The 25,205-nt window shown below is 40.5% G+C and overlaps 1 protein-coding gene across 1 annotated transcript; it reads left to right on the top strand.

The window, feature by feature from the left end:
* The first annotated feature begins 4,428 nt into the window (after positions 1-4,428).
* On the top strand, positions 4,429-23,442 carry LOC100489478. Its single transcript, XM_031893546.1, has 8 exons — positions 4,429-4,565; positions 10,771-11,069; positions 14,745-15,023; positions 15,953-16,009; positions 16,900-16,992; positions 18,898-18,920; positions 20,125-20,196; positions 20,844-23,442. Exons 2-8 carry the CDS (start codon positions 10,793-10,795, stop codon positions 20,919-20,921), a joined length of 879 nt encoding a protein of 292 aa, XP_031749406.1. The 5' UTR covers positions 4,429-4,565; positions 10,771-10,792; the 3' UTR covers positions 20,922-23,442.
* The last annotated feature ends 1,763 nt before the right edge of the window (positions 23,443-25,205 follow it).

Genomic DNA, 25,205 nt, shown 5'->3' with positions numbered 1-25,205 from the left:
TTCTGTTTGGCAGTACATCTGGTTTTCATTCAACTAAAACTTGCCCCCAAGTCAGGAATTCAAAAATAACTACCTGGTTTAAGGGCACTGAGAGCAACATCCAAGGGGTTGGGGAGCAACATGTTGCCCCCGAGCCACTGGTTGGGGATCACTGCTATAATATGTATCAGAAGATTAACATGCTTAAGAGGGGAAGAGTGGAGTTTAAAAATCTAGGACTGGGGGCACCCATTAAGTAAGATTTAGAGTAGGCTTTATTGATGCATCTGTGGCCATACATGCCCAGATCTGGTTGGGCATGTTGGACAATCTTGATGTTTCTACTTGGCCTATATCAGGGGCTATGCCTCCAGATTTAACTTTTGTACTAAGATCATGGAAAGGCAAGTTATACCATACCATAATGGATTGTACAGGTCTTCTGCCTACATTGCTTAGACCATATCATATCCTACACAACTTTTCCAGTGCTTTTGCTTCACACCTTAATACAATTTTTTATGTTCCCTCTCTTCAGGCATGGTTCCTATTGTGGTCCTCACAAAAAGTAATTCAGATGATTATGAAAAAGTAGAGAAACAATTTAAATCCATGGGTGCAGAGTGCACATTTGGAGTAGAAAATTACACTCCTCAAGACTACGTGAGAACCCCAGGGAAGGACGAGCGTTTCCTTACAATCCTACAGAAGGTCCTGACTCTCGTGAATTTCCTTACAGCAGATGGAAACTTCTATGATCCAAAAGAGGAGCATAAAAAACGTCTAGAAATGCTACTAATGATGGCAAATGAAAGAGATGTGGCAAGAGCAATAGAGAATGAAAGGAAAACGCTAGAAGAAGAACTGAAGAATAGGGAGCCCCCTGTAGGAAAACGGTGTATTGTATTATAAGAACAACTGTGGTTGGTGCACAAGTTGGCTTTTTATTTGCAATTTTAAATTTGACCAGTTAATTGCAGCTGTTGATTGGTTCCTAGATCTGGGCAAACTATCCAAGCCTGATGTCCTTTTTGTTCATCCAATAAAGCCCACATAACAGTAAGGTCTTAAGTCAATGATTGCCCCCAGGCCTGGCAACCTGTGCATTCTGGCAAATTCCAGAGGGGCTGCCATAGAATGCCAAAAAAAAAATATTTAGTGACCTGGTGGGGTCTGTTTGATTCTGACCAATCCAGACCTGCTTCACTCTAATGCCTTTATTAAAAAGGCCTTTTAGGAAGGCTATTGAGGGCATTTATAATGCCCTCAATAGCCCACATTAGGCTGTGATGTGTGTCTACATTATATTACAAAAATATTGGATGCCCCCTAAGAGGCAACCAAGACCCAGACAAGACCCGATTAGGCTATGATTGGAAGTTATCATTCCTGCTTTATAAATGACTAGGCCTGTCCAGATGAATTGACTTGTCTCCATGTTGCCAGATAACAAGCGCATAGATCAAAAAAGAAACTGGAAATTGTGTTAATGTGCCTGACAGTCCAGTAGGAAGTTAATGTATGGACATCTGAAGGTCTTCTAGATGCAGAAAGGATGTTCTTGAGCTTCAGGTTGGCCATCACACTTACAAGGATCAAAGATATGAATGTTCTTCTCCTCATAACTTTTGAACTAGGACACTAGGACTCTGGAGTTCCAACCTCCTCCTCCGTCCCCATCTGTTCCTGCTCCCTCCTCTACGACATTTGAGCTTGGCAGTTGGAATTTTCTGTCAGCTGTAGTGCTGACACTGCACAGAATTCCTGTGGAAGAACGGATACTTTGTAAGTGTAACAGGAATATGGCGTGGGGACACACCAAACTCACTGATACCTCTGTTGGTCTACTTCAGATCTGGCCAAATGAGACTCAACTCCTGGCAACTCCAGTAGGACATATGCTACACAAGACTCTGTATATTTGACCACAAAACAGATTCTTTAAATAAACTTGGGTGCCAGTGGTTCTTTAAACAACTAAATTAATTTCTTCTCCTAGCACTTACCTCTCTTATACTGAAACCTACCTCAATTCCATGCCCTATCAGCGCATCATCCCTCCCCCCAGTAAGTGTTCAGACCAAAAGAGGCCAAGTAAATGCGGCTTCCATTTTTATAACCTGGGGGTTTATGGGAGATGGTCATCCTGCAATTTGGAACTTTCTGGGTAATGGGAACCCAAATAAAGAATTGCATACCGGTATACAGGTGTGGGACCTGTTATCCAGAATGCTCGGGACCTGGGGTTTTCCGGATAAGGGATCTTTTTGTAATTTGTATCTCCATAACGTAAGTCTGCTAAAAAAAATTTAAATATTAAATAAACCCAATAGGGCTGTTCTGCCCCAATAAGGGGTAATTATATCTTAGTTGGGATCAAGTACAGGTACTGTTTTATTATTACAGAGAAAAGGGAATCATTTAACCATTAAATAAACCCAATAGGGCTGTTCTGCCCCAATAAGGGGTAATTATATCTTAGTTGGGATCAAGTACAGGTACTGTTTTATTATTACAGAGAAAAGGGAATCATTTAACCATGAAATAAACCCAATAGGGCTGTTCTGCCCCAATAAGGGGTAATTATATCTTAGTTGGGATCAAGTACAGGTACTGTTTTATTATTACAGAGAAAAGGGAATCATTTAACCATGAAATAAACCCAATAGGGCTGTTCTGCCCCAATAAGGGGTAATTATATCTTAGTTGGGATCAAGTACAGGTACTGTTTTATTATTACAGAGAAAAGGGAATCATTTAACCATTAAATAAACCCAATAGGACTGTTCTGCCCCAATAAGGGGTAATTATATCTTAGTTGGGATCACGTACAGGTACTGTTTTATTATTACAGAGAAAAGGGAATCATTTAACCATTAAATAAACCCAATAGGACTGTTCTGCCCCCAATAAGGGGTAATTATATCTTAGTTGGGATCAAGTACAGGTACTGTTTTATTATTACAGAGAAAAGGGAATCATTTAACCATTAAATAAACCCAATAGGGCTGTTCTGCCCCCAATAAGGGGTAATTATATCTTAGTTGGGATCAAGTACAGGTACTGTTTTATTATTACAGAGAAAAGGGAATCATTTAACCATTAAATAAACCCAATAGGGCTGTTCTGCCCCCAATAAGGGGTAATTATATCTTAGTTGGGATCACGTACAGGTACTGTTTTATTATTACAGAGAAAAGGGAATCATTTAACCATTAAATAAACCCAATAGGACTGTTCTGCCCCCAATAAGGGGTAATTATATCTTAGTTGGGATCAAGTACAGGTACTGTTTTATTATTACAGAGAAAAGGGAATCATTTAACCATTAAATAAACCCAATAGGGCTGTTCTGCCCCCAATAAGGGGTAATTATATCTTAGTTGGGATCAAGTACAGGTACTGTTTTATTATTACAGAGAAAAGGGAATCATTTAACCATTAAATAAACCCAATAGGGCTGTTCTGCCCCAATAAGGGGTAATTATATCTTAGTTGGGATCAAGTACAGGTACTGTTTTATTATTACAGAGAAAAGGGAATCATTTAACCATTAAATAAACCCAATAGGACTGTTCTGCCCCCAATAAGGGGTAATTATATCTTAGTTGGGATCAAGTACAGGTACTGTTTTATTATTACAGAGAAAAGGGAATCATTTAACCATTAAATAAACCCAATAGGGCTGTTCTGCCCCCAATAAGGGGTAATTATATCTTAGTTGGGATCAAGTACAGGTACTGTTTTATTATTACAGAGAAAAGGGAATCATTTAACCATTAAATAAACCCAATAGGGCTGTTCTGCCCCAATAAGGGGTAATTATATCTTAGTTGGGATCAAGTACAGGTACTGTATTATTATTACAGAGAAAAGGGAATCATTTAACCATTAAATAAACCCAATAGGGCTGTTCTGCCCCAATAAGGGGTAATTATATCTTAGTTGGGATCAAGTACAGGTACTGTTTTATTATTACAGAGAAAAGGGAATCATTTAACCATTAAATAAACCCAATAGGGCTGTTCTGCCCCAATAAGGGGTAATTATATCTTAGTTGGGATCAAGTACAGGTACTGTTTTATTATTACAGAGAAAAGGGAATCATTTAACCATTAAATAAACCCAATAGGGCTGTTCTGCCCCAATAAGGGGTAATTATATCTTAGTTGGGATCAAGTACAGGTACTGTTTTATTATTACAGAGAAAAGGGAATCATTTAACCATGAAATAAACCCAATAGGGCTGTTCTGCCCCAATAAGGGGTAATTATATCTTAGTTGGGATCAAGTACAGGTACTGTTTTATTATTACAGAGAAAAGGGAATCATTTAAACATGAAATAAACCCAATAGGATTGGAAAAAGCTGTTATTTATTTTACGAAGCCGAGAAAAGGATCAGATAACAGAAGAAAAGGAAAGTGAAAGTCCCTCAGCTCAGCTCGCTGGTGTCAGATTCACTCCCTGGGATCCGCAGCAGAGAGGGGAGGAATACATATATATTTGCTCTATTTCCTCCTTCAGGGATTGTGCTGTCTGCCGGGTCTGAGACCTTCTATGTACTGACTCACTGGGATACAGAAGGTAGGTGGGACTCACGGGTGGGTGCTATTGGGCTACACAAGCCTGGGGGTCAGTAGGAGACTCTCATGGGGGTGTGAGCAGAGCTCAGTAATGTCCCTCAGCAATGCAGTGTGTTTCTGCCTGCCATGCTGATGGCTCTATACCATATACCCATTATATATATACATAGATACAGATATACCTCTTATATACACACAATATAGAGATTTATAAGGGAGAGAAGATTTATAATATTTTGAGCACCATAAATACATAATAGGATATGGGACTGCTTATCCAGAAACCCGATAACCAGAGAGCTCAGAATAAAAGAGTACCTGTACTTGATCCCAACTAAGCTATAATTACCCCTTATTGGGGCAGAACAGCCCTATTGGGTTTATTTAATGGTTAAATGATTCCCTTTTCTCTGTAATAATAAAACAGTACCTGTACTTGATCCCAACTAAGATATAATTACCCCTTATTGGGGCAGAACAGCCCTATTGGGTTTATTTAATGGTTAAATGATTACCTTTTCTCTGTAATAATAAAACAGTACCTGTACTTGATCCCAACTAAGATGTAATTACCCCTTATTGGGGGCAGAACAGTCCTATTGGGTTTATTTAATGGTTAAATGATTACCTTTTCTCTGTAATAATAAAACAGTACCTGTACTTGATCCCAACTAAGATATAATTACCCCTTATTGGGGCAGAACAGCCCTATTGGGTTTATTTAATGGTTAAATGATTCCCTTCTCTCTGTAATAATAAAACAGTACCTGTACTTGATCCCAACTAAGCTATAATTACCCCTTATTGGGGGCAGAACAGCCCTATTGGGTTTATTTAATGGTTAAATGATTCCCTTTTCTCTGTAATAATAAAACAGTACCTGTACTTGATCCCAACTAAGATATAATTACCCCTTATTGGGGGCAGAACAGCCCTATTGGGTTTATTTAATGGTTAAATCATTCCCTTTTCTCTGTAATAATAAAACAGTACCTGTACTTGATCCCAACTAAGATATAATTACCCCTTATTGGGGGCAGAACAGCCCTATTGGGTTTATTTAATGGTTAAATGATTCCCTTTTCTCTGTAATAATAAAACAGTACCTGTAATTGATCCCAATTAAGATATAATTACCCCTTATTGAGGGCAGAACGTGTATGAAGTACAGACATAACCTGTGCATATTCTCTCACTATACAACACACAATGTGACTGGGCGGAACAAGGGAAATATGCCATAAATCTCAGGGAGGGGACGTAAAGAGAAAAGTGCTAAGGTCATAAGTCCTTTTGAAAACACCCTGATTTTTATCTCGGCTCTGACTGAACTGCAGCTCCCAGAATCCTTTGCTGGCATTTGCCTTTCTGAGTGTTTGTCCAGTGAGTTATTTGGGTTTCACACTTCTGATCCAAAACAAACGCTCACATCTTTGAATTGCCCTGAGCCGTAAAGCTAAAGTAGACCCTTTGGATTGCAAGCTCCTGTGAGTAGAGTGAAATTTTTCGCCAGCCATGGATTCATGGGGAAATTCTGCATTTGAAGTAAAAAAAGTTGCGGTCACATCAAAAAGATGAAATCCAGCTGCAAAACAGTTCTTCTCTTTCTGCATCATTTAAAAATCCTGGCAGGGGAGGAGGGACTAAAACACTGATGTTACAAATTGAATCAACTTCCCCACAGCTTACAGACAGCATGCAGGAACTCCATACCCCACAATACATTGTATTGGCAGGGGAGGAGGGACTAAAACACTGATGTTACAAATTGTAACAACTTCCCCACAGCTTACAGGCAGCATGCAGGAACTCCATACCCCACAATACATTGTACTGGCAGGGGAGGAGGGACTAAAACACTGATGTTACAAATAGTAACAACTTCTCCACAGCTTACAGACAGCATGCAGGAACTACATAACCCACAATGCATTGTACTGGCAGGGGAGGAGGGACTAAAACACTTCTAAAATATCCATTTGCCACTGTCCTTTGTGCGCCGAGTGCTTATACAGGTATGGGACCCATTATCCAGAATGCTCGGGACCTGGGGTTTTCCGGATAAAGGGCTTTCCGTAATTCAGATCTCCTACCTTAAGTCTGCTAAAAAATTATTTAAACAGTAATCAAACCCAACAGGACTGTTTAGGCTCCAATAAGGGGTAATTATATCTTAGTTGGGATCAAGTACAGGTACTGTTTTATTATTATAGAGAAAAGGGAATCATTTAACCATTAAATAAACCCAATAGGGCTGTTCTGCCCCAATAAGGGGTAATTATATCTTAGTTGGGATCAAGTACAGGTACTGTTTTATTATTACAGAGAAAAGGGAATCATTTAACCATTAAATAAACCCAATAGGGCTGTTCTGCCCCAATAAGGGGTAATTATATCTTAGTTGGGATCAAGTACAGGTACTGTTTTATTATTACAGAGAAAAGGGAATCATTTAACCATTAAATAAACCCAATAGGGCTGTTCTGCCCCAATAAGGGGTAATTATATCTTAGTTGGGATCAAGTACAGGTACTGTTTTATTATTACAGAGAAAAGGGAATCATTTAACCATTAAATAAACCCAATAGGGCTGTTCTGCCCCCAATAAGGGGTAATTGTATCTTAGTTGGGATCAAGTACAGGTACTGTTTTATTATTACAGAGAAAAGGGAATCATTTAACCATTAAATAAACCCAATAGGGCTGTTCTGCCCCAATAAGGGGTAATTGTATCTTAGTTGGGATCAAGTACAGGTACTGTTTTATTATTACAGAGAAAAGGGAATCATTTAACCATGAAATAAACCCAATAGGGCTGTTCTGTAAGTAAAACCTGGGTTGATCATTTACAGAGAAGAGATCAATTAATCAGATTAGTTAGATACCTTCCCCTCCCTGCACTGGTTTCCTCCCATTCATAACACAGATAAGTTATATGGCTCCCAGTGCGCTGTGTTGTGTGATAGGGAACGTAGGTTACAGTCACTACTGGGGCAGCAATTGATTTGGATGAAGAAGATAAAAGGTAACAAGTAGTGATGAGCGAATCTGTCCCGTTTCGCTTCGCCGAAAAATTCGCAAATCTTTCAAAAGATTTGTGAAATGGCGGAAAATTCGCGAAACGATGAAAATGTCGCACGTCAAAAAAAATTTTATCAGCCGCGGCTATTCTTTTGTCGCCCGTGGCTATTCTTTTGTCACCCGCGGCTATTCGTTTTGTCGCCCGCGGCTGTTCTTTTATCGTGCGGCTATTATTTTGTCGCCCGCGTCTATTCTTTCATCTCGCGGCTATTCTTTTGTCGCCCGCGTCTATTCTTTCATCTCGCGGCTATTCTTTTGTCGCCCGCGTCTATTCTTTCATCTCGCGGCTATTCTTTTGTCGCCCGTGGCTATTCTTTCGTTGCCCGTGGCTATTCTTTTGTCGCACAGCTATTCTTTCGTCGCTCGGTTATTATTTCGTGGCGCGCCTATTATTTTGTCGCCCGCGACTATTCTTTTGACGCGGGCGACAAATTTTGGATGTGCGGCGAATTTTTCTGCTGCAAATTTTTTCATCCATTTCGCGAAACAATCCGCCAATGGAAGTTCGCCGCGAATCCATGCCTGGCCCATCACTAGTAACAAGGTTTAAATCAAACTCAGGGCCCCAATGATACAAGGCAGCGGTACTGAACAATGATCCACCCTCTCGTCTTTCTTTAAAACCCAATAGGAATAATATCATTCCTTTATATTTACTGTCTCTTCCTCATAAACAGCTGAAACATTTCAGAAGGAAGATATCTGTCATTGGGTCCGATTCAACTCAGTGAGAAAAAGTTCGAGAAGAAAAAAACGTTTCTCCTAAGTCAGTTCCAGTTTTTCTCCATAGACCTCCATAGAGATTTCACGTGATAACCATTGAGATAGGATTTCTGAATTCATTTGTATCTCAAATCCTTACCTCCTTCATCAGTTTTCACTTGATAAATGTTTTTCTCAAAGAACTGAATCTGACCCATAGAGAGATAACGGTGGAATGTTGACTTTCCTGTTATTAAACAAGAAGGACACATATTGCTCTGAAGGTATTTGGTATTGAATGATGTTGCCTGACTACATTTCTAACATGCTTTATTCTGTAAACAAACGGAAGTGCGTGGATATTGTTTTTTAGATGTTTTTTGCTAGAAAATGTGGTTGGTTCCTTCAGGGCAGATCTTTCCAACAAGGAAATACAGATGAGTTTTCTTAGGGCAGGCAGCAATATCATCATAGGATCCTCTTGCTTTAGGTGGGCTGCTGGCCCTGGGATCCCTTCTCCGGAAACCCATTATCCAGAAAGTTCTGAATTACAGAAAGCCTGTCTCCCATAGACTCCATTATAAGCAAATAATTCTAATTCCCTTATTGGGGGCAGAACAGCCCTATTGGGTTTATTTCATGGTTAAATGATTCCCTTTTCTCTGTAATAATAAAACAGTACCTGTACTTGATCCCAACTAAGATATAATTACCCCTTATTGGGGGCAGAACAGCCCTATTGGGTTTATTTCATGGTTAAATGATTCCCTTTTCTCTGTAATAATAAAACAGTACCTGTACTTGATCCCAACTAAGATATAATTACCCCTTATTGGGGCAGAACAGCCCTATTGGGTTTATTTCATGGTTAAATGATTCCCTTTTCTCTGTAATAATAAAACAGTACCTGTACTTGATCCCAACTAAGATATAATTACCCCTTATTGGGGGCAGAACAGCCCTATTGGGTTTATTTAATGGTTAAATGATTCCATTTTCTCTGTAATAATAAAACAGTACCTGTACTTGATCCCAACTAAAATATAATTACCCCTTATTGGGGGCAGAACAGCCCTATTGGGTTTATTTAATGGTTAAATGGTTCCCTTTTCTCTGTAATAATAAAACAGTACCTGTACTTGATCCCAACTAAGATATAATTACCCCTTATTGGGGCAGAACAGCCCTATTGGGTTTATTTCATGGTTAAATGATTCCCTTTTCTCTGTAATAATAAAACAGTACCTGTACTTGATCCCAACTAAGATATAATTACCCCTTATTGGGGGCAGAACAGCCCTATTGGGTTTATTTAATGGTTAAATGATTCCCTTTTCTCTGTAATAATAAAACAGTACCTGTACTTGATCCCAACTAAGATATAATTACCCCTTATTGGGGCAGAACAGCCCTATTGGGTTTATTTCATGGTTAAATGATTCCCTTTTCTCTGTAATAATAAAACAGTACCTGTACTTGATCCCAACTAAGATATAATTACACCTTATTGGGGGCAGAACAGCCCTATTGGGTTTATTTAATGGTTAAATGATTCCCTTTTCTCTGTAATAATAAAACAGTACCTGTACTTGATCCCAACTAAGATATAATTACCCCTTATTGGGGCAGAACAGCCCTATTGGGTTTATTTAATGGTTAAATGATTCCCTTTTCTCTGTAATAATAAAACAGTACCTGTACTTGATCCCAACTAAGATATAATTACACCTTATTGGGGGCAGAACAGCCCTATTGGGTTTATTTAATGGTTAAATGATTCCCTTTTCTCTGTAATAATAAAACAGTACCTGTACTTGATCCCAACTAAGATATAATTACCCCTTATTGGGGGCAGAACAGCCCTATTGGGTTTATTTAATATTTAAATGATTTTTAGCAGACTTAAGTTATGGAGATCCAAATTACAGAAAGACCCCTTATCCGGAAAACCCCAGGCCCCGAGCATTCTGGATAACAGGTCCCATACCTGTATAATGTTCTCAAACACATGTTTTTAGTGATGAGTACATTTTTGTTGCCAGTCATGGATTCACTGTAAAATTCTGCATTTCGCCATTGCCAATTTTATTCGGAATTCGGGCACAAAAATTCACGGTTGCAGTTGCATCAAAAAAAGTCATGGTTGTGTCAAAAAAAGATGCGGTCTCGTCAAAAAAGTTACGGTCCCATAAAAAAAATCACAGATACATCAAAAAAGTCGCGGTCACTGCAAATTTTTCTCCAAAGCGAAATGGGACAAATTCGCTCATCACTGTTAAGGATCCCTCCACATGGTGAAACCATGAATGTGCCCATAACCTCTACGGAGGGGTATCAAAAAACTATGGCAGCAGCCTGTAGGTATTGGCCTATACTAAGCCCAGTATTTTTTAACTCATCATTTGTTTGTTTTGCTTTCTCAGGTGCAGTGGAAAGTTCCGGAAAATGGCTAAAACTAGCCACACCATTGGTATCTTCTCAAGAGATGGCAGAGACAATTATAACTGGCTGATTAGTCTGTTACACCTTATAATGTTCCAGGGTGTAGTGAAAAATGTCCTCCCCAAGTACATCAGCAACAATTTCATGGAGTTCGAGGAGAACGTGTCCGAGTGCTCCTTCGCCATCCTGTACCACACCCTGAAGAGAGGGAGGCTGAACATTACCGACGTGACTGATTCCTTATACGATGAAGAGTTGAAGTATTTATGTGACATACATGGTGAGAAGAATCCACTACATGAACCCTATTCTACTGCTCAATGTACTATCAATGTGCTGCCCCCCTTCCCATTGAGAAAAAGGACTAATGACGTATTTGTGGTATTGGGGTCCAGAGTTGTCTCTGATCAATGCAATTTCATTAGTTTAAATGGAAATGTTGGGAGGTATGGGATCTGTAGAACATCACAGACATCTCTCATGTAGATCAACAGCAATGCGAAGGCACAAAAGATACTTTTAGGCTGGTGGAACGTGGAACGGGTTACTCACTAGATAGTATTTCTTTTGGGGCTAGAAGCTTCCTTGTATGTATGTATGTATAACTTTATTTATAAAGCGCCACAAGGGTACGCAGCGCTGTACAATCTTACAATATACACAATTACACACAGGGAGGACAAGTGTTATAATAAATACAATAAATATATATACACTGTAAATGCACAGGCAATAAATGCCATGTGGTATGAGACACAGTAGGAAGGAGGTCCCTGCCCCGTAGAGCTTACAGTCTAAGTGGTTGGGTAACATACAGGCACAAACTGGAAGGTAAGAGTGCACCAGGTATGGGCATTTGCCCTTAAGCGCAGGACTGGGCAAAATAATGTTTTAGTGCCCCAGAAGGTACTGTCTGAGTTTTATCTTAAAGAGAGTGGGTGAGTGTTCCCTACGGAGGGATTCAGGGATAGGGTTCCAGAGGGAAGGGGCAGCGAGATAGAAAGGGTTAAGCCGAGAGAGCGCAGTGGGTGTGGATGGTGTAAAGAGACGGAGGCTCTGAGAGGAGCGGAAGAGACGACCAGGAACTTGCAGGGAGACCAGTGAGGGAATGTAGTGAGGAGCAGGGGGACCAGTGAGGGAATGTAGTGAGGAGCAGGGAGACCAGGGAGGGGATGTAGTGAGGGGCAGGGAGACCAGTGAGGGAATGTAGTGAGGAGCAGGGGGACCAGTGAGGGAATGTAGTGAGGAGCAGGAAGACCAGTGAGGGAATGTAGTGAGGAGCAGGGAGACCAGTGAGGGAATGTAGTGAGGAGCAGGAAGACCAGTGAGGGAATGTAGTAAGGAGCAGGGAGACCAGTGAGGGAATGTAGTGAGGAGCAGGGAGACCAGTGAGGGAATTTAGTGAGGAGCAGAGGAGGGAAGGGCACTGAATGTTAGCAGGAGGATTCTGTAAGCTCCTTTGCCTAACAGTCAGCCATGCTAGAGAGCTTAAGTGAGGCTGAACAGGTTCCCTCTTACGAGAGAGCAGGAGGATCCTGGCAGTAGAGTTTTAGATTGATTGCAGGGGAGAGAGGTGGGAGTCTGGGAGGCCAAATAATGGATTGTCTGCACTGGCAGAGAACTGGTGACCCTTAGGTGAAACTTTGGGGCAAGCTGGCAATCGGCTCAATGAGTTTGACTTTTGTTACTTGCCCTGGCAGGGGTTCCTTTTAAAGAATTAGATTGAGAATGATTCAAACCAACAGTCCCCAATGACAAGACCCGACCTTCAACCCCTCAGTTGAACGCACTGATGCGAACTGGCTACGAAAATTGAACCTGGAGGTGGGGTGGGGGACCAGGCTGCAGGCCCTGTCACTTATAGTTCCGTAATTGAGCTAAATCTTTTATAGACTCTACATGCAGATGGAGCAAACTGTATCACAATGCAACACAGCACAAAAACGGAAAGGAAAAAGGGGCGATAATGATGTATTTAAATGGACCTACATGATGGTGTGTGGCATGATGAGCTATCTGAGCGAAATGGGAAAGTAGAGTTTGCTCCATCTATTAATATTTTACCAATAAAAAAAGTTTACTGCACTCCTTTGTGCTCTTAGAAACACAATTAGAAACAATATTTGTTCAGGGTTATTTAATAAAAGACACTAAGGGGGTAATTTATCAACATTCGATTTCAATTTTTTTTTCTATTGTACTCATTTTATTGTGTGAAAACTCCCAAATTTTAATTCTGATTTCCAAAACTCGAATGTTTGATATTTATTAAGGGCAAAAAATCTGAAAAAAACCTTGAATGTAAAACGTTGGTATGATTTCCTTTTTTTCTCTGTTTATAAAACAGTACCTGTACTTGATCCCAACTAAGATATAATTACCCCTTATTGGGGGCAGAACAGCCCTATTGGGTTTATTTCATGGTTAAATGATTCCCTTTTCTCTGTAATAATAAAACAGTACCTGTACTTGATCCCAACTAAGATATAATTACCCCTTATTGGGGCAGAACAGCCCTATTGGGTTTATTTAATGGTTAAATGATTCCCTTTTCTCTGTAATAATAAAACTGTACCTGTACTTGATCCCAACTAAGATATAATTACCCCTTATTGGGGGCAGAACAGCCCTATTGGGTTTATTTAATGGTTAAATGATTCCCTTTTCTCTGTAATAATAAAACAGTACCTGTACTTGATCCCAACTAAGATATAATTACCCCTTATTGGGGGCAGAACAGCCCTATTGGGTTTATTTAATGGTTAAATGATTCCCTTTTCTCTGTAATAATAAAACATTACCTGTACTTGATCCCAACTAAGATATAATTACCCCTTATTGGGGCAGAACAGCCCTATTGGGTTTATTTAATGGTTAAATGATTCCCCTTTCTCTGTAATAATAAAACAGTACCTGTACTTGATCCCAACTAAGATATAATTACCCCTTATTGGGGGCAGAACAGCCCTATTGGGTTTATTTCATGGTTAAATGATTCCCTTTTCTCTGTAATAATAAAACAGTACCTGTACTTGATCCCAACTAAGATATAATTACCCCTTATTGGGGCAGAACAGCCCTATTGGGTTTATTTAATGGTTAAATGATTCCCCTTTCTCTGTAATAATAAAACAGTACCTGTACTTGATCCCAACTAAGATATAATTACCCCTTATTGGGGGCAGAACAGCCCTATTGGGTTTATTTCATGGTTAAATGATTCCCTTTTCTCTGTAATAATAAAACAGTACCTGTACTTGATCCCAACTAAGATATAATTACCCCTTATTGGGGGCAGAACAGTCCTATTGGGTTTATTTCATGGTTAAATGATTCCCTTTTCTCTGTAATAATAAAACAGTACCTGTACTTGATCCCAACTAAGATATAATTACCCCTTATTGGGGGCAGAACAGCCCTATTGGGTTTATTTAATGGTTAAATGATTCCCTTTTCTCTGTAATAATAAAACAGTACCTGTACTTGATCCCAACTAAGATATAATTACCCCTTATTGGGGGCAGAACAAGCCTATTGGGTTTATTCAATGTTTAAATTATTTTTAGCAGACTTTAGTTATGGAGATCCAAATTACAGAAAGACCCCTTATCCAGAAAACCCCTTGTCCAAAGCATTCTGCATAACAGGTCCTATACCTGTATCTAAAAGCTTGTGAGTTCATGTAGAAGTCCATGGGAGTAAGATTTGTGCAGTTTTTCAATTTGAGTTTTTCAAAAATATTTTGTGAGTTTGTAGACCCATTAAAAATGATGATTAGAATAGGAATGTGATACACAGCCTTAAACCGATGCTTATATACAAATGGAGCAATCTTTGGTTTAACATGGCTCATATAAAGCACCACAGTATGGCAGAATATTTCAAATCTCTATTTCAAGCCCTTGTTATGTTTTTCACAGTCGCTCAGTAATTCCCGTATTGTTCTTCACTGTAGGAAAGGAAAATGTCATTGTGGTGGCCGATGACCTGACAGACAGCAGCGACGCTAACATGAGAGAGATAATAAAGGCTCAGCCGAGCATTGCACATCATGCTTGTAAACTCTTCCTTATCAGTGAGCAAGAGAAAAAATCCTGCATTATAGAAGGTTCTGAGCCAAAGTGGAGCGAGACTCCCACATCGGACTCACTTCAAGAGGAGCACAGGTCCATCACAGCCAAGCGCAACCAGATGAAGGAGATCTTGGCTGGGGGCTCCCCTACACAGAAAGGAGGTACGTATTGTTATTTTTCCAGGGGGTACTAAAAGTAAATCCAGCCGTGTCCATGTTATAGACCCCAAATGCCGTAAACAGTTGTCCCCAGCAGCACAGTTAAATAAAGACAAAAATAACATATAAAGGTATGAGGTTTCTAGCTACTTGTGATAATTCTTTAATTTAGCAGCTTTTGGTACAAATGCATCCTAGCGATGAGTGAATCTGTCCAATTTCGCCAAAAAATTGTGAAAAATTTCCAAAACAGCGAAAATGTCGTGCGTCAAAAAAAATTGTCGCCCGTGACTATTCTTTTGTCGCCCGTGACTATTCTTTTGTGGCCCGTGGTTCTTCTTTTGTCGCCTGTGGTTCTTCTTTTGTCGCCCGTGACTATTCTTTTGTCGCCCGTGACTATTCTTTTGTGGCCCGTGGTTCTTCTTTTGTCGCCTGTGGTTCTTCTTTTGTCGCCCGTGACTATTCTTTTGTCGCCCGTGGCTATTCTTTTGTCGCCCGTGGCTATTCTTTTGTCACCCACGGCTATTCTTTTGTCACCCACGGCTATTCTTTTGTCGCGTGGCTATTCTTTTGTCGCATGGCTATTCTTTTGTAGCCCGCAGCTATTCTTTTGTCGCGTGGCTATTCTTTTGTCACGTGACTATTGTTTTGTAGCCCGTGGCTATTGTTTTGTAGCCCGTGGCTATTCTTTTGTAGCCCGCGGCTATTCTTTTGACGTGGGTGACAATTTTTGGACACACGGCAAATTTTTCCAGCCGTTTCGCTAAACAATCCGCCAATGGCGAAATGCGGAGATTTGCCGCAAATCCATGCCTGGCAAAACATTTCGCCCATCACTAGTGCATCCCCCTTAATTGGTAATTCAAGTAAGAAAATAATGCTATAGCCCTGTATCTCTATTAATTCTCTTGGATTTTTTATCTTTTTTTCAGGACCAACTGGTGTCGTTCGAAATGATAGCAATTTACCACCTAATAATCCAATACCAGGTAACAATACCAGGCTGGCTCCTTCTGAAAGCTCAGACTCAGGCACACTTTACTGCTGTGCTGCAAGTTGGAGTGATATCCCTCCCCCTCACCCCCAGCAGCCGATCAGCAGAACAATGGGAAGGGAGCAAGATAGCAGCTCCCAGTAGGTATCAGAATAGCACTCAATAGTAAGAAATCCAAGTCCGGCTTGGGACTCCTCCAGTTACATGGGAGTAGGAGAAACAATAGGTTAGCTGAAAGCAGTTCTAATGTGTAGCGCTGTCTCCTTCTGAAAGCTCAGACTCAGGCACACTTTACTGCTGCGCTGAAAGTTGGAGTGATATCCCCCCCTCACCCCCAGCAGCTGATCAGCAGAACAATGGGAAGGGAACAAGATAGCAGCTCCCAGTAGGTATCACAATAGCACTCAATAGTAAGAAATCCAAGTCCGGCTTGGGACTCCTCCAGTTACATGGCAGTAGGAGAAACAATAGGTTAGCTGAAAGCAGTTCTAATGTGTAGCGCTGGCTCCTTCTGAAAGCTCAGACTCAGGCACACTTTACTGCTGCGCTGCAAGTTGGAGTGATATCCCCCCCTCACCCCCAGCAGCCGATCAGCAGAACAATGGGAAGGGAACAAGATAGCAGCTCCCAGTAGGTATCAGAATAGCACTCAATAGTAAGAAATCCAAGTCCGGCTTGGGACTCCTCCAGTTAAATGGAAGTAGGAGAAGCAGGAGTGAATTATTTGAAATTAGAATTATATTATAGAAATTATACTATAAACATCATGACACTATCCCTTTAAATGGCCATGTTTTGTTACTATGGATCACCTTAAAATGTCATAATTATACTAAACACTAGGTGGTGCTGCATGTTTATGTTGTTTTATTTTTATATAACTAGGATCTAACTCCCCCGTACCTTCTTCACATAATTCTTCAATTTACTTCAGACGAGATGGCCAAGACTCAATTACAGGTTCAAGAAGATACCCTGGTAAGAAATCTCCTTTCCAGTCAGCAGCGTTTCTAGACCTAATGCCTCCTCCGGTGCTGCCCCCTGTGCCTACTTTTACTGCACCGGATGGGGCTTGGGTGGGTGCCGCATTGCTAGAGCAGAGAGCGCATTGAGCGATCTGAATGCACAGTTGCACTGTTGAACGCATGTGTGCACACATTAAACATAATGAGGAGGGTGGGGGGTGATGAGTGGCACAGGCCTAGGGGAGCCCATTATTTAAATCCAAGCCTGTCTACTGTTGCCATCTTACCCTACTGTCACCATCTGGCCCTATTGTCTCCTTCTTACTCCCCCTTACTTTATTGTCTTCTTCTTGCCCTACTGTCTCCTTCTTGCCCTACTGTCTCCATTTTACTGTGTTGTCTCCATCTTACTGTGTTGTCTCCATCTTACTCTATTGTCTCCATCTTTCCCTACTGTCTCCATCTTGCCCTACTGTCTCCATCTTATTCTATTGTCTCCTTCTTTCCCTTCTGTCTCCATCTTGCCCTACTGTCTCCAACTTACTGTGTTGTCTCCATCTTGCCCTACTGTCTCCATCTTACTGTGCTGTCTCCATCTTGCCCTACTGTCTCCATCTTACTCTATTGTCTCCATTTTGCCATACTGGCTCCATCTAACTGTGTTGTCTCCATCTTGCCCTACAGTCTCCATTTTGAACTACTGTCTCCTTCTTGCCCTACAGTCTCCATCTTGAACTACTGTCTCCTTCTTGCCCTACTTTGTCCATCTTCCTCTATTGTCACCTTCTTACCCTACTGTCTCCATCTTACTGTGTTGTCTCCATCTTGCCCTACTGTCTCTGTGTCTGCCTTGCTCTACTGTTGCCATTGTGCCCTACTGTGTCCATGTTGTCTTATTGTCTCCATCTTGCCCTACTGTCTCTGTGTCTGCCTTGCTCTACTGTTGCCATTGTGCCCTACTGTGTCCATGTTGTCTTATTGTCTCCATCTTGCCCTACTGTCTCTGTGTCTGCCTTGCTCTACTGTTGCCATTGTGCCCTACTGTGTCCATGTTGTCTTATTGTCTCCATTTTGCCTTACTGTCTCCATCTTACTCTGTTGACTCCATCTTGCACTACAGTCTCCATCTTGAACTACTGTCTCCTTCTTGCCCTACTTTGTCCATCTTCCTCTATTGTCTCCTTCTTAGCCTACTGTCTCCATCTTACTCTATTGTCTCCTTCTTGCCCTCCTGTCTCCATCTTACTGTGTTGTCTCCACCTTGCCCTACTGTCTCCATCTTACTGTGTTGTCTCCATCTTGCCCTACTGTCTCTGTGTCTGCCTTGCTCTACTGTTGTCATTGTGCCCTACTGTGTCCATGTTGTCCTATTGTCTCCATTTTGCCTTACTGTCTCCATCTTACCCTGTTGACTCCATCTTGCTCTGTTATCTCCATTTTGCCTTGCTATTTCTATCCCCCAAACACCAGTCACCCTACCTACAGCTGCTACTCTGTTGAACACCACCGTGTCATGGCAGTTGCCCCTGTTTGATCCCCATAAATACAGCTCTGGTGGGGATTAATTTACTATAATAGATTCAGCATTAATAGATATTTACAGAATGTATCCTGAAACAGAAAAGTCATGTCAATGCCCTGCCAAAATGGACACATAGGGGAGTTTATCAAGTACAGGGCAGGCACTTGATGTGATTAGCAGCTCTGTATTCACGAGGGACGGGGGAGGCATGTAGGTTTTTGCAACCATTAGTGCTTTTTTATGTCCAGGGTTTCTGTAAATGACCCCCATATTTATTGCATTTATCAATGCTGCTTCAGGTAACATAAGATAAAAACCTTAAGCAAAAAATTTTTAATTATTCTTAATTACACAAGCTTGTAGTGATCTGCTGTCTTTTATTTTTTTTTTTATCAGATCCCAAACAATACACAGATGAGGTAAGGAGGCTGATATTTTGTAAATATGGCTTTTTATACACATTGCTTTGCCTTGGCTAAGTCTGTCCATGTGTACTCACCACGAGGTGCCCATACTAGGTTGCTAGGGTCAGCGATACTGAGACCCAGATAACATTTTAACCCTTTTAACCTCCGACTGGGAGGTGCAGGGCTTACTGGGGCTTCTGCCTCAGGGGGCCCTGCACCCCCAATGGTCCCCACTGTCTTCACACCCCCCCACAGGGGCCCCCACCACCCGTGGTGACAAAGAGCCCTGTGTATGGGAACATATAATACACCCAATACAGGAGCAGCCTGTAAATTATATCCTTATAATACAGAGTCATTTATATACTGTTATTTATATTCTTAGAAATGGTGCATAGTAATATCCGTTATAATCAGCACTTGGCAATGTAATTTGTGTCACATGACTAATCAGACCTATGTATAATAAAAAATTATGTACTTGCTGTTATAAAATATGAGGGTATTAGAAGTGCCTTTATATTGGCACAGAACCCCTCAGTGACTGCTAATATCCTTATCATTTACAGTAGGGGGTACATTATCCCTTATAATACATGATTGATACTCAGAGTTCCCTGTATAACTCAGCCTGCAGCCTTGTGCCTTTATATGGGCACAGAACCCCTCAGTGACTGCTAATATCCTTATCATTTACAGTAGGGGGTACATTATCCCTTATAATACATGAGTGATACTCAGAGTTCCCTGTATAACTCAGCCTGCAGCCTTGTGCCTTTATATGGGCACAGAACCCCTCAGTGACTGCTAATATCCTTATCATTTACAGTAGGGGGTACATTATCCCTTATAATACATGAGTGATACTCAGAGTTCCCTGTATAACTCAGCCTGCAGCCTTGTGCCTTTATATGGGCACAGAACCCCTCAGTGACTGCTAATATCCTTATCATTTACAGTAGGGGGTACATTATCCCTTATAATACATGAGTGATACTCAGAGTTCCCTGTATAACTCAGCCTGCAGCCTTGTGCCTTTATATGGGCACAGAACCCCTCAGTGACTGCTAATATCCTTATCATTTACAGTAGGGGGTACATTATGCTGTATACAGAGTTCCCCAACCTGTTGGTTACTCCGCAGTGACTTTGCTTTTACCCAAAATTCATATAAATTCATATATTCATTCATATAAATTCATATTTTTCTTATTAGGAAGCCTTTATAGGCTCAAGCAAATCAGCAGAAGCACCAAAGAAAAAAATGGACCCTAAACAGAAAGATAAGGTAAGATAATAAAAAAATGTTTCCATACACGTTCAACTCCACACACTAAGCAATAAAGCCCAACATATAATCATTCTCTGGGAGCCACAATTCAACATATAGTGCATTATAACCCCCATCCAGTTTACAGTACAGAAGGAGACAGCAGCATAACATATGTTTAGTATAGAATAGAGTTTAACATTTCACTCCCTATGGGGGCTATGTCAGTGGTTCTCAACCTGTGGGTCGGGACCCCTTTGGGGTCGCCAAAGACCATCGGAAAACACATATTTCCGATGGTCTTAGGAATAATTTTATGGTTGGGGGTCACCACAACATGAGGAACTGTATTAAAGGGTCAACGGCATTAGGAAGGTTGAGATCCACTGGGCTATGTAATAAAAGGCCCAGGAGCAGTAACCCACAGCAACCAATCAGCCGATAGAATTTACTAGTAACCTGTTCAAAAGCAAACATCTTATTGGTTGCCATGGGTTACTGCTCCCGGGCAAATTTTACTTCAATTACATATAAGAGTTTGAGGCCCTAGATTCAAATTATTTGTACAGCTCCGAGGCATCAGTAGACGTGATCATGGATGAGAGGAATAGGGCAGCAGAAGTCATAACGTGGCCACTAATATTTTTTTTTTATTTCCATTCCAGCTAATTTTTATAGGCATAGGGGTGCTCATTTTCTTACTGATCATTGCATTCATCGCAGTTCTTGCCACCAACGTCTAAACCAGTTCAGAAGACACATAGTATTGGACTCTTGGATCTTCTAGGAGCTGAGTCACAAGACTTGAATAGATTTACTGCTACAAGAACCAACTCAATATTTTCTGTTTGACGTATCAGGAGACTGCACTTGACTCTTGACTTGACTTGAGTGGGTTCCTGCCCGATGCCCAAATTAAATATATGCCTTGCTGGGGTTACTCTGTAATCAAACATGGGCCCCCAGCCTTTTGTAGGCAACGTTATTAAAACTTGAGATCACAGGGGGTATTTTTTTCCCCACGATTCAAGAAAAAGAAGCCATTTTCTCAAAATTTCTCAAAAAGATCTCAAAATAGTTTTTTTTTTGAGATCACAGGGGTATTTTTTTCCCACATAATTCAAGAAAATTACGGCAAAAAAAAAAGAACCAATTTTCTTAAAATTTCTCAAAAAGATCTTAAAATTTTTGAATTGGTGTTTTCAAAAATGGAATTTTTAAGATTCATCAATCAAAAAAAAATCTCAAAAATGCAAATGAAAACCAGGGGAGCTTCCATACAAGTCAATGGGGGATGAAGTTATCTCCAAGTTTTTAAACAAACTTTTGTAAAAATTTGTTTTTTGTCGTGATCGAGGTTTTCTCAACTTATTTTTCAAACTTTTTTTTTTTGTAAATGCGTTAGTGATCAAGGGGAAAAATGCTTTTTATTTTTGATTGAGTTTATTTTTCTTTTTTTAACTGTATAAAAAAAAATGTTAAATATGTTAGATATTTAAAAGTAAAAAATGTTTTGGCAAGACAAAAAAAAAGACCTGTGTTGATGAATCAGTGCTCTGGTTGGCTGTTGCCAAGGTCATGTGGTATTGCAGCCTTTGAGCAGCTGTATATGTATATTTCAGCACAATAATGTCCTCCTTCATCCCACGGGCGCTGTAAAAGTGAGAACTTTCTGTGACGATGTTGAAAGAAACATGAAATAGGGTGAAAAAAAGAACAAATGTTCTTGTTGGGCCACTTTGTAAACAAACTTTAACACCGTGGGCTTCTTTATTCTTTATTATTTTGGTTTTGATGAAGACATCCATCAAACATGCCCAAAGATATAGCAGATGTTCTCAACCTGTCCTTGTTTAGATGTGCCAGCTTTTATGCATAGATAAACTCCCAGAAGAGCTGCAATACTGGTGAAGGAGAGCCCGATTCTACCATCTGCTCCAACCATGGTCCTTGGATCCCCAGGGCTCCTCCAGGGCTATCTCCCTTGTTACAGGTTTTCCCTCAATCTGGCTACAGTCACCTAAGATGGCCTACGATGTTGAAAGAAACATGAAATAGGGTAAAAAATAGAAAAAATGTTCTTGTTGGGCCACTTTGTAAACAAACTTTAACACCGTGGACTTCTTTATTCTTTATTATTTTGGTATCGATGAAGGCATCCATCAAACATGCCCAAAGATATAGCAGATGTTCTCAACCTGTCCTTGTTTAGATGTGCCAGCTTTTATACATAGATAAACTCCCACAAGAGCTGCAATACTGGTGAAGGAGAACCCAATTTTACCATCTGCCCCAACCGTGGTCCTTGGATCTCCAGGGCTCCTCCAGGACTACCTCCCTTGTTGCAGGTTTTCCCTCACTCTGGCTCCAGGCACCTAAGATGGCGTACCGGTCATGACTGACTTAAGCTGGCCATACACATACCGATATTATCGTACGATACTCGGTGAGTGTATTGATGAGGCGACCAATATTGCAAGAGCCTTGAATATTGGTCATCTCATCGATCGGGTGGGACAGAAAATTTTAATTAAGTGCCATTGAAGAGGCCCAAGCAAAGACAAGTGTTTAGGGCTTAATCATCAGATAAGGGTAGAATTCCTATTGTTTTTACCTCCATATCTGACAATTCAGCTCTGAACATTAGTGGAGGGTACCAGCAATATTTGTTGTGACCAATGGTCACAGGAAAGATCATAATTGTAACGTGGATGGCCACCGTTACTCTCCCTTCCTGCTCCTTCACAAAAACAGCAAGCTCCTCCCCCAGGCCTCAGGAAGTACCAAAACTTAACTAAACTTTTAAGTAGTTACACATTTAACAACAGCATTGTATGCATTACGGATACATTCTCACTCCATATTGTACCCTAACAACGTGCCTTGGAAAGTCGGGGACAATTTACAGTATTCCTTTATGTATCCATCTCTGATGTCTCTGGACTACAGCTCCTTGCCCCTAATGGAGCACTGCTGTCACAGAAGGTTTATGTCAACCCTTAATGTAGCATAAGAATAAACCAATAATATGTATAGCATGACAATGCCGTGTAAATGTAACATATATATATCATTTAAATAAACATGCCTTTGCTATAATCTGGTGTTTACTAATGTTTACAATACATATTAAATAAACATGCCTTTGCTATAATCTGGTGTTTACTAATGTTTACAATACATATTAAATAAACATGCCTTTGCTATAATCTGGTGTTTACTAATGTTTACAATACATATTAAATAAACATGCCTTTGCTATAATCTGGTGTTTACTAATGTTTACAATACAAAGACCTGGAGAGCACACCGAGTCTTAATACAATATATAACAGTGTTTTTATTTGGGGAGACACCATTGAACTACGTTTCGGCCTAACAGCCTTCTTCAGGTGCTTACCAGATAAGCCAAAACATGTAGTGCAATGTCTCTACAAATAAAAACCCTGTATGAAGCATTAAGATATAAGGTCTGTAACCTGTTGAGGAGCACTCATTATTATGTAAGACGCTATATAAAGACTTATTTGTTGTTTAATGTTTACAATAGCCATGGGGAGCATCTAATCACCCCCTTAAGCACACAATGGAGAGTGGACTGGGTGGATAGTAAGGGGCTGATTTTAAACAAAAAAACTCATTTACTCAAATTACATAATTATCTCTATATATAAGATAACAGAAAGATGCTGAGAATCCGTATTCTCATAGGTCAATGCTTTGGCATTATAATTAAGTTTTTTTGTCAGTAGAATTGAAAAATTGGTAAATTTTCTTGCATCTATAATTATGTTTTTTGGCAACTTTTATAGCAAAAGTAGGGGGCGCAGTGGGACAGCATTATGGTTGGGTTTACAATCCATTTAACCAATGAGAATGCTGATTCCCAGCACTATGCCAGGCATCTTGCTGTTATCTTACAAATAGAAGGATGGTTATGTTGCTGCTATCTAACATAGGGAGATTAATGAGAAATATTTGCTTGCCAAGGGGTACCTATCATGTAAAAATTGTTTCCTCCAGTGGAACACTCACTTTGGGGGAAATGTAAAGAAGGAGGAGTCATGACTTGGCTGAGCCAGACTTGGATTTTTACTATTGAGTGCTATTCTGATATCTACCACTAGGTGGGAGCATTTTTAGCAATACAGGTGTCAGGCAACTGCTACCTTCCCATTGTTCTGCTGATTTGCTGCTGCTGGGGGAGGGGGTGATACTAAGAAAACTGAAGTTTATCAGATCACAAGTCACATTGTTGCAGGCACCTGGGAAACTAAGGAAATGCCTATCCCCATGTCCAATTTCAAAACTAAATATAAAAACTTTTTTTTTTTTTTCAGGATTCTGCTGGAAAAGCTCTAGCTGATGTGTTTAAAAAAAACGTTTTCCCATGACAGTATTCCTTTACTATAAATAGGACCTTTGAGTGTAAGTACTACTCAGCGCCGGATTTATAATCTGGGCGCCCCAAGGCCGCACTCATAAGTCGCCCCACCCCGCACATTATGCTTGACGCACATTCGTGAACCCTCCCCCGGGCCTGGTCCTACTAGGAAAGAAGCTGCTGTGTATGGTGGGTCATCTCTGTGAAATGAAGAGGAATATTTTGGAGATATAAGTAAAAAATAACACATAGTGCCCAAGAGCAAATAATCAATTGTGTTGACACAGTATAGCGCTCTCATTCTTTATTTACTTTCAAATTCAATATAAATCCTTATGCAGCAAAAACACTTCTATCATGTAGCAATGTATGTAAATGAATGAATAGAATCAGTAACCTTAGACCCAGGGCTGTCTCTCCTGTGCGCTGAAAGGGACCCGGCCCACTGTACTATTACTGAGGCACCCAAGGGCCTATCAGTCCTCTCCAGTGTCATACACAGCGCACATTCTGTTTCTACTCCTGGATGTAAATATAAGCTATACAGGATATGGTTTTGCCACTACCATCTATAACAGGGGTCCTCAAACTTCCTACCTACTACCTCACCTTGGCTCGGCATGTACTTCCCCCTGGCTACTAC

The sequence above is a fragment of the Xenopus tropicalis genome, chromosome 9 (genome assembly GCF_000004195.4).
Source record: "Xenopus tropicalis strain Nigerian chromosome 9, UCB_Xtro_10.0, whole genome shotgun sequence".
Taxonomy (NCBI): domain Eukaryota; kingdom Metazoa; phylum Chordata; class Amphibia; order Anura; family Pipidae; genus Xenopus; species Xenopus tropicalis.
The sequence above is the reverse complement of the archived record's forward strand: the minus strand, read 5'-3'. Positions and strand labels throughout refer to the sequence as shown.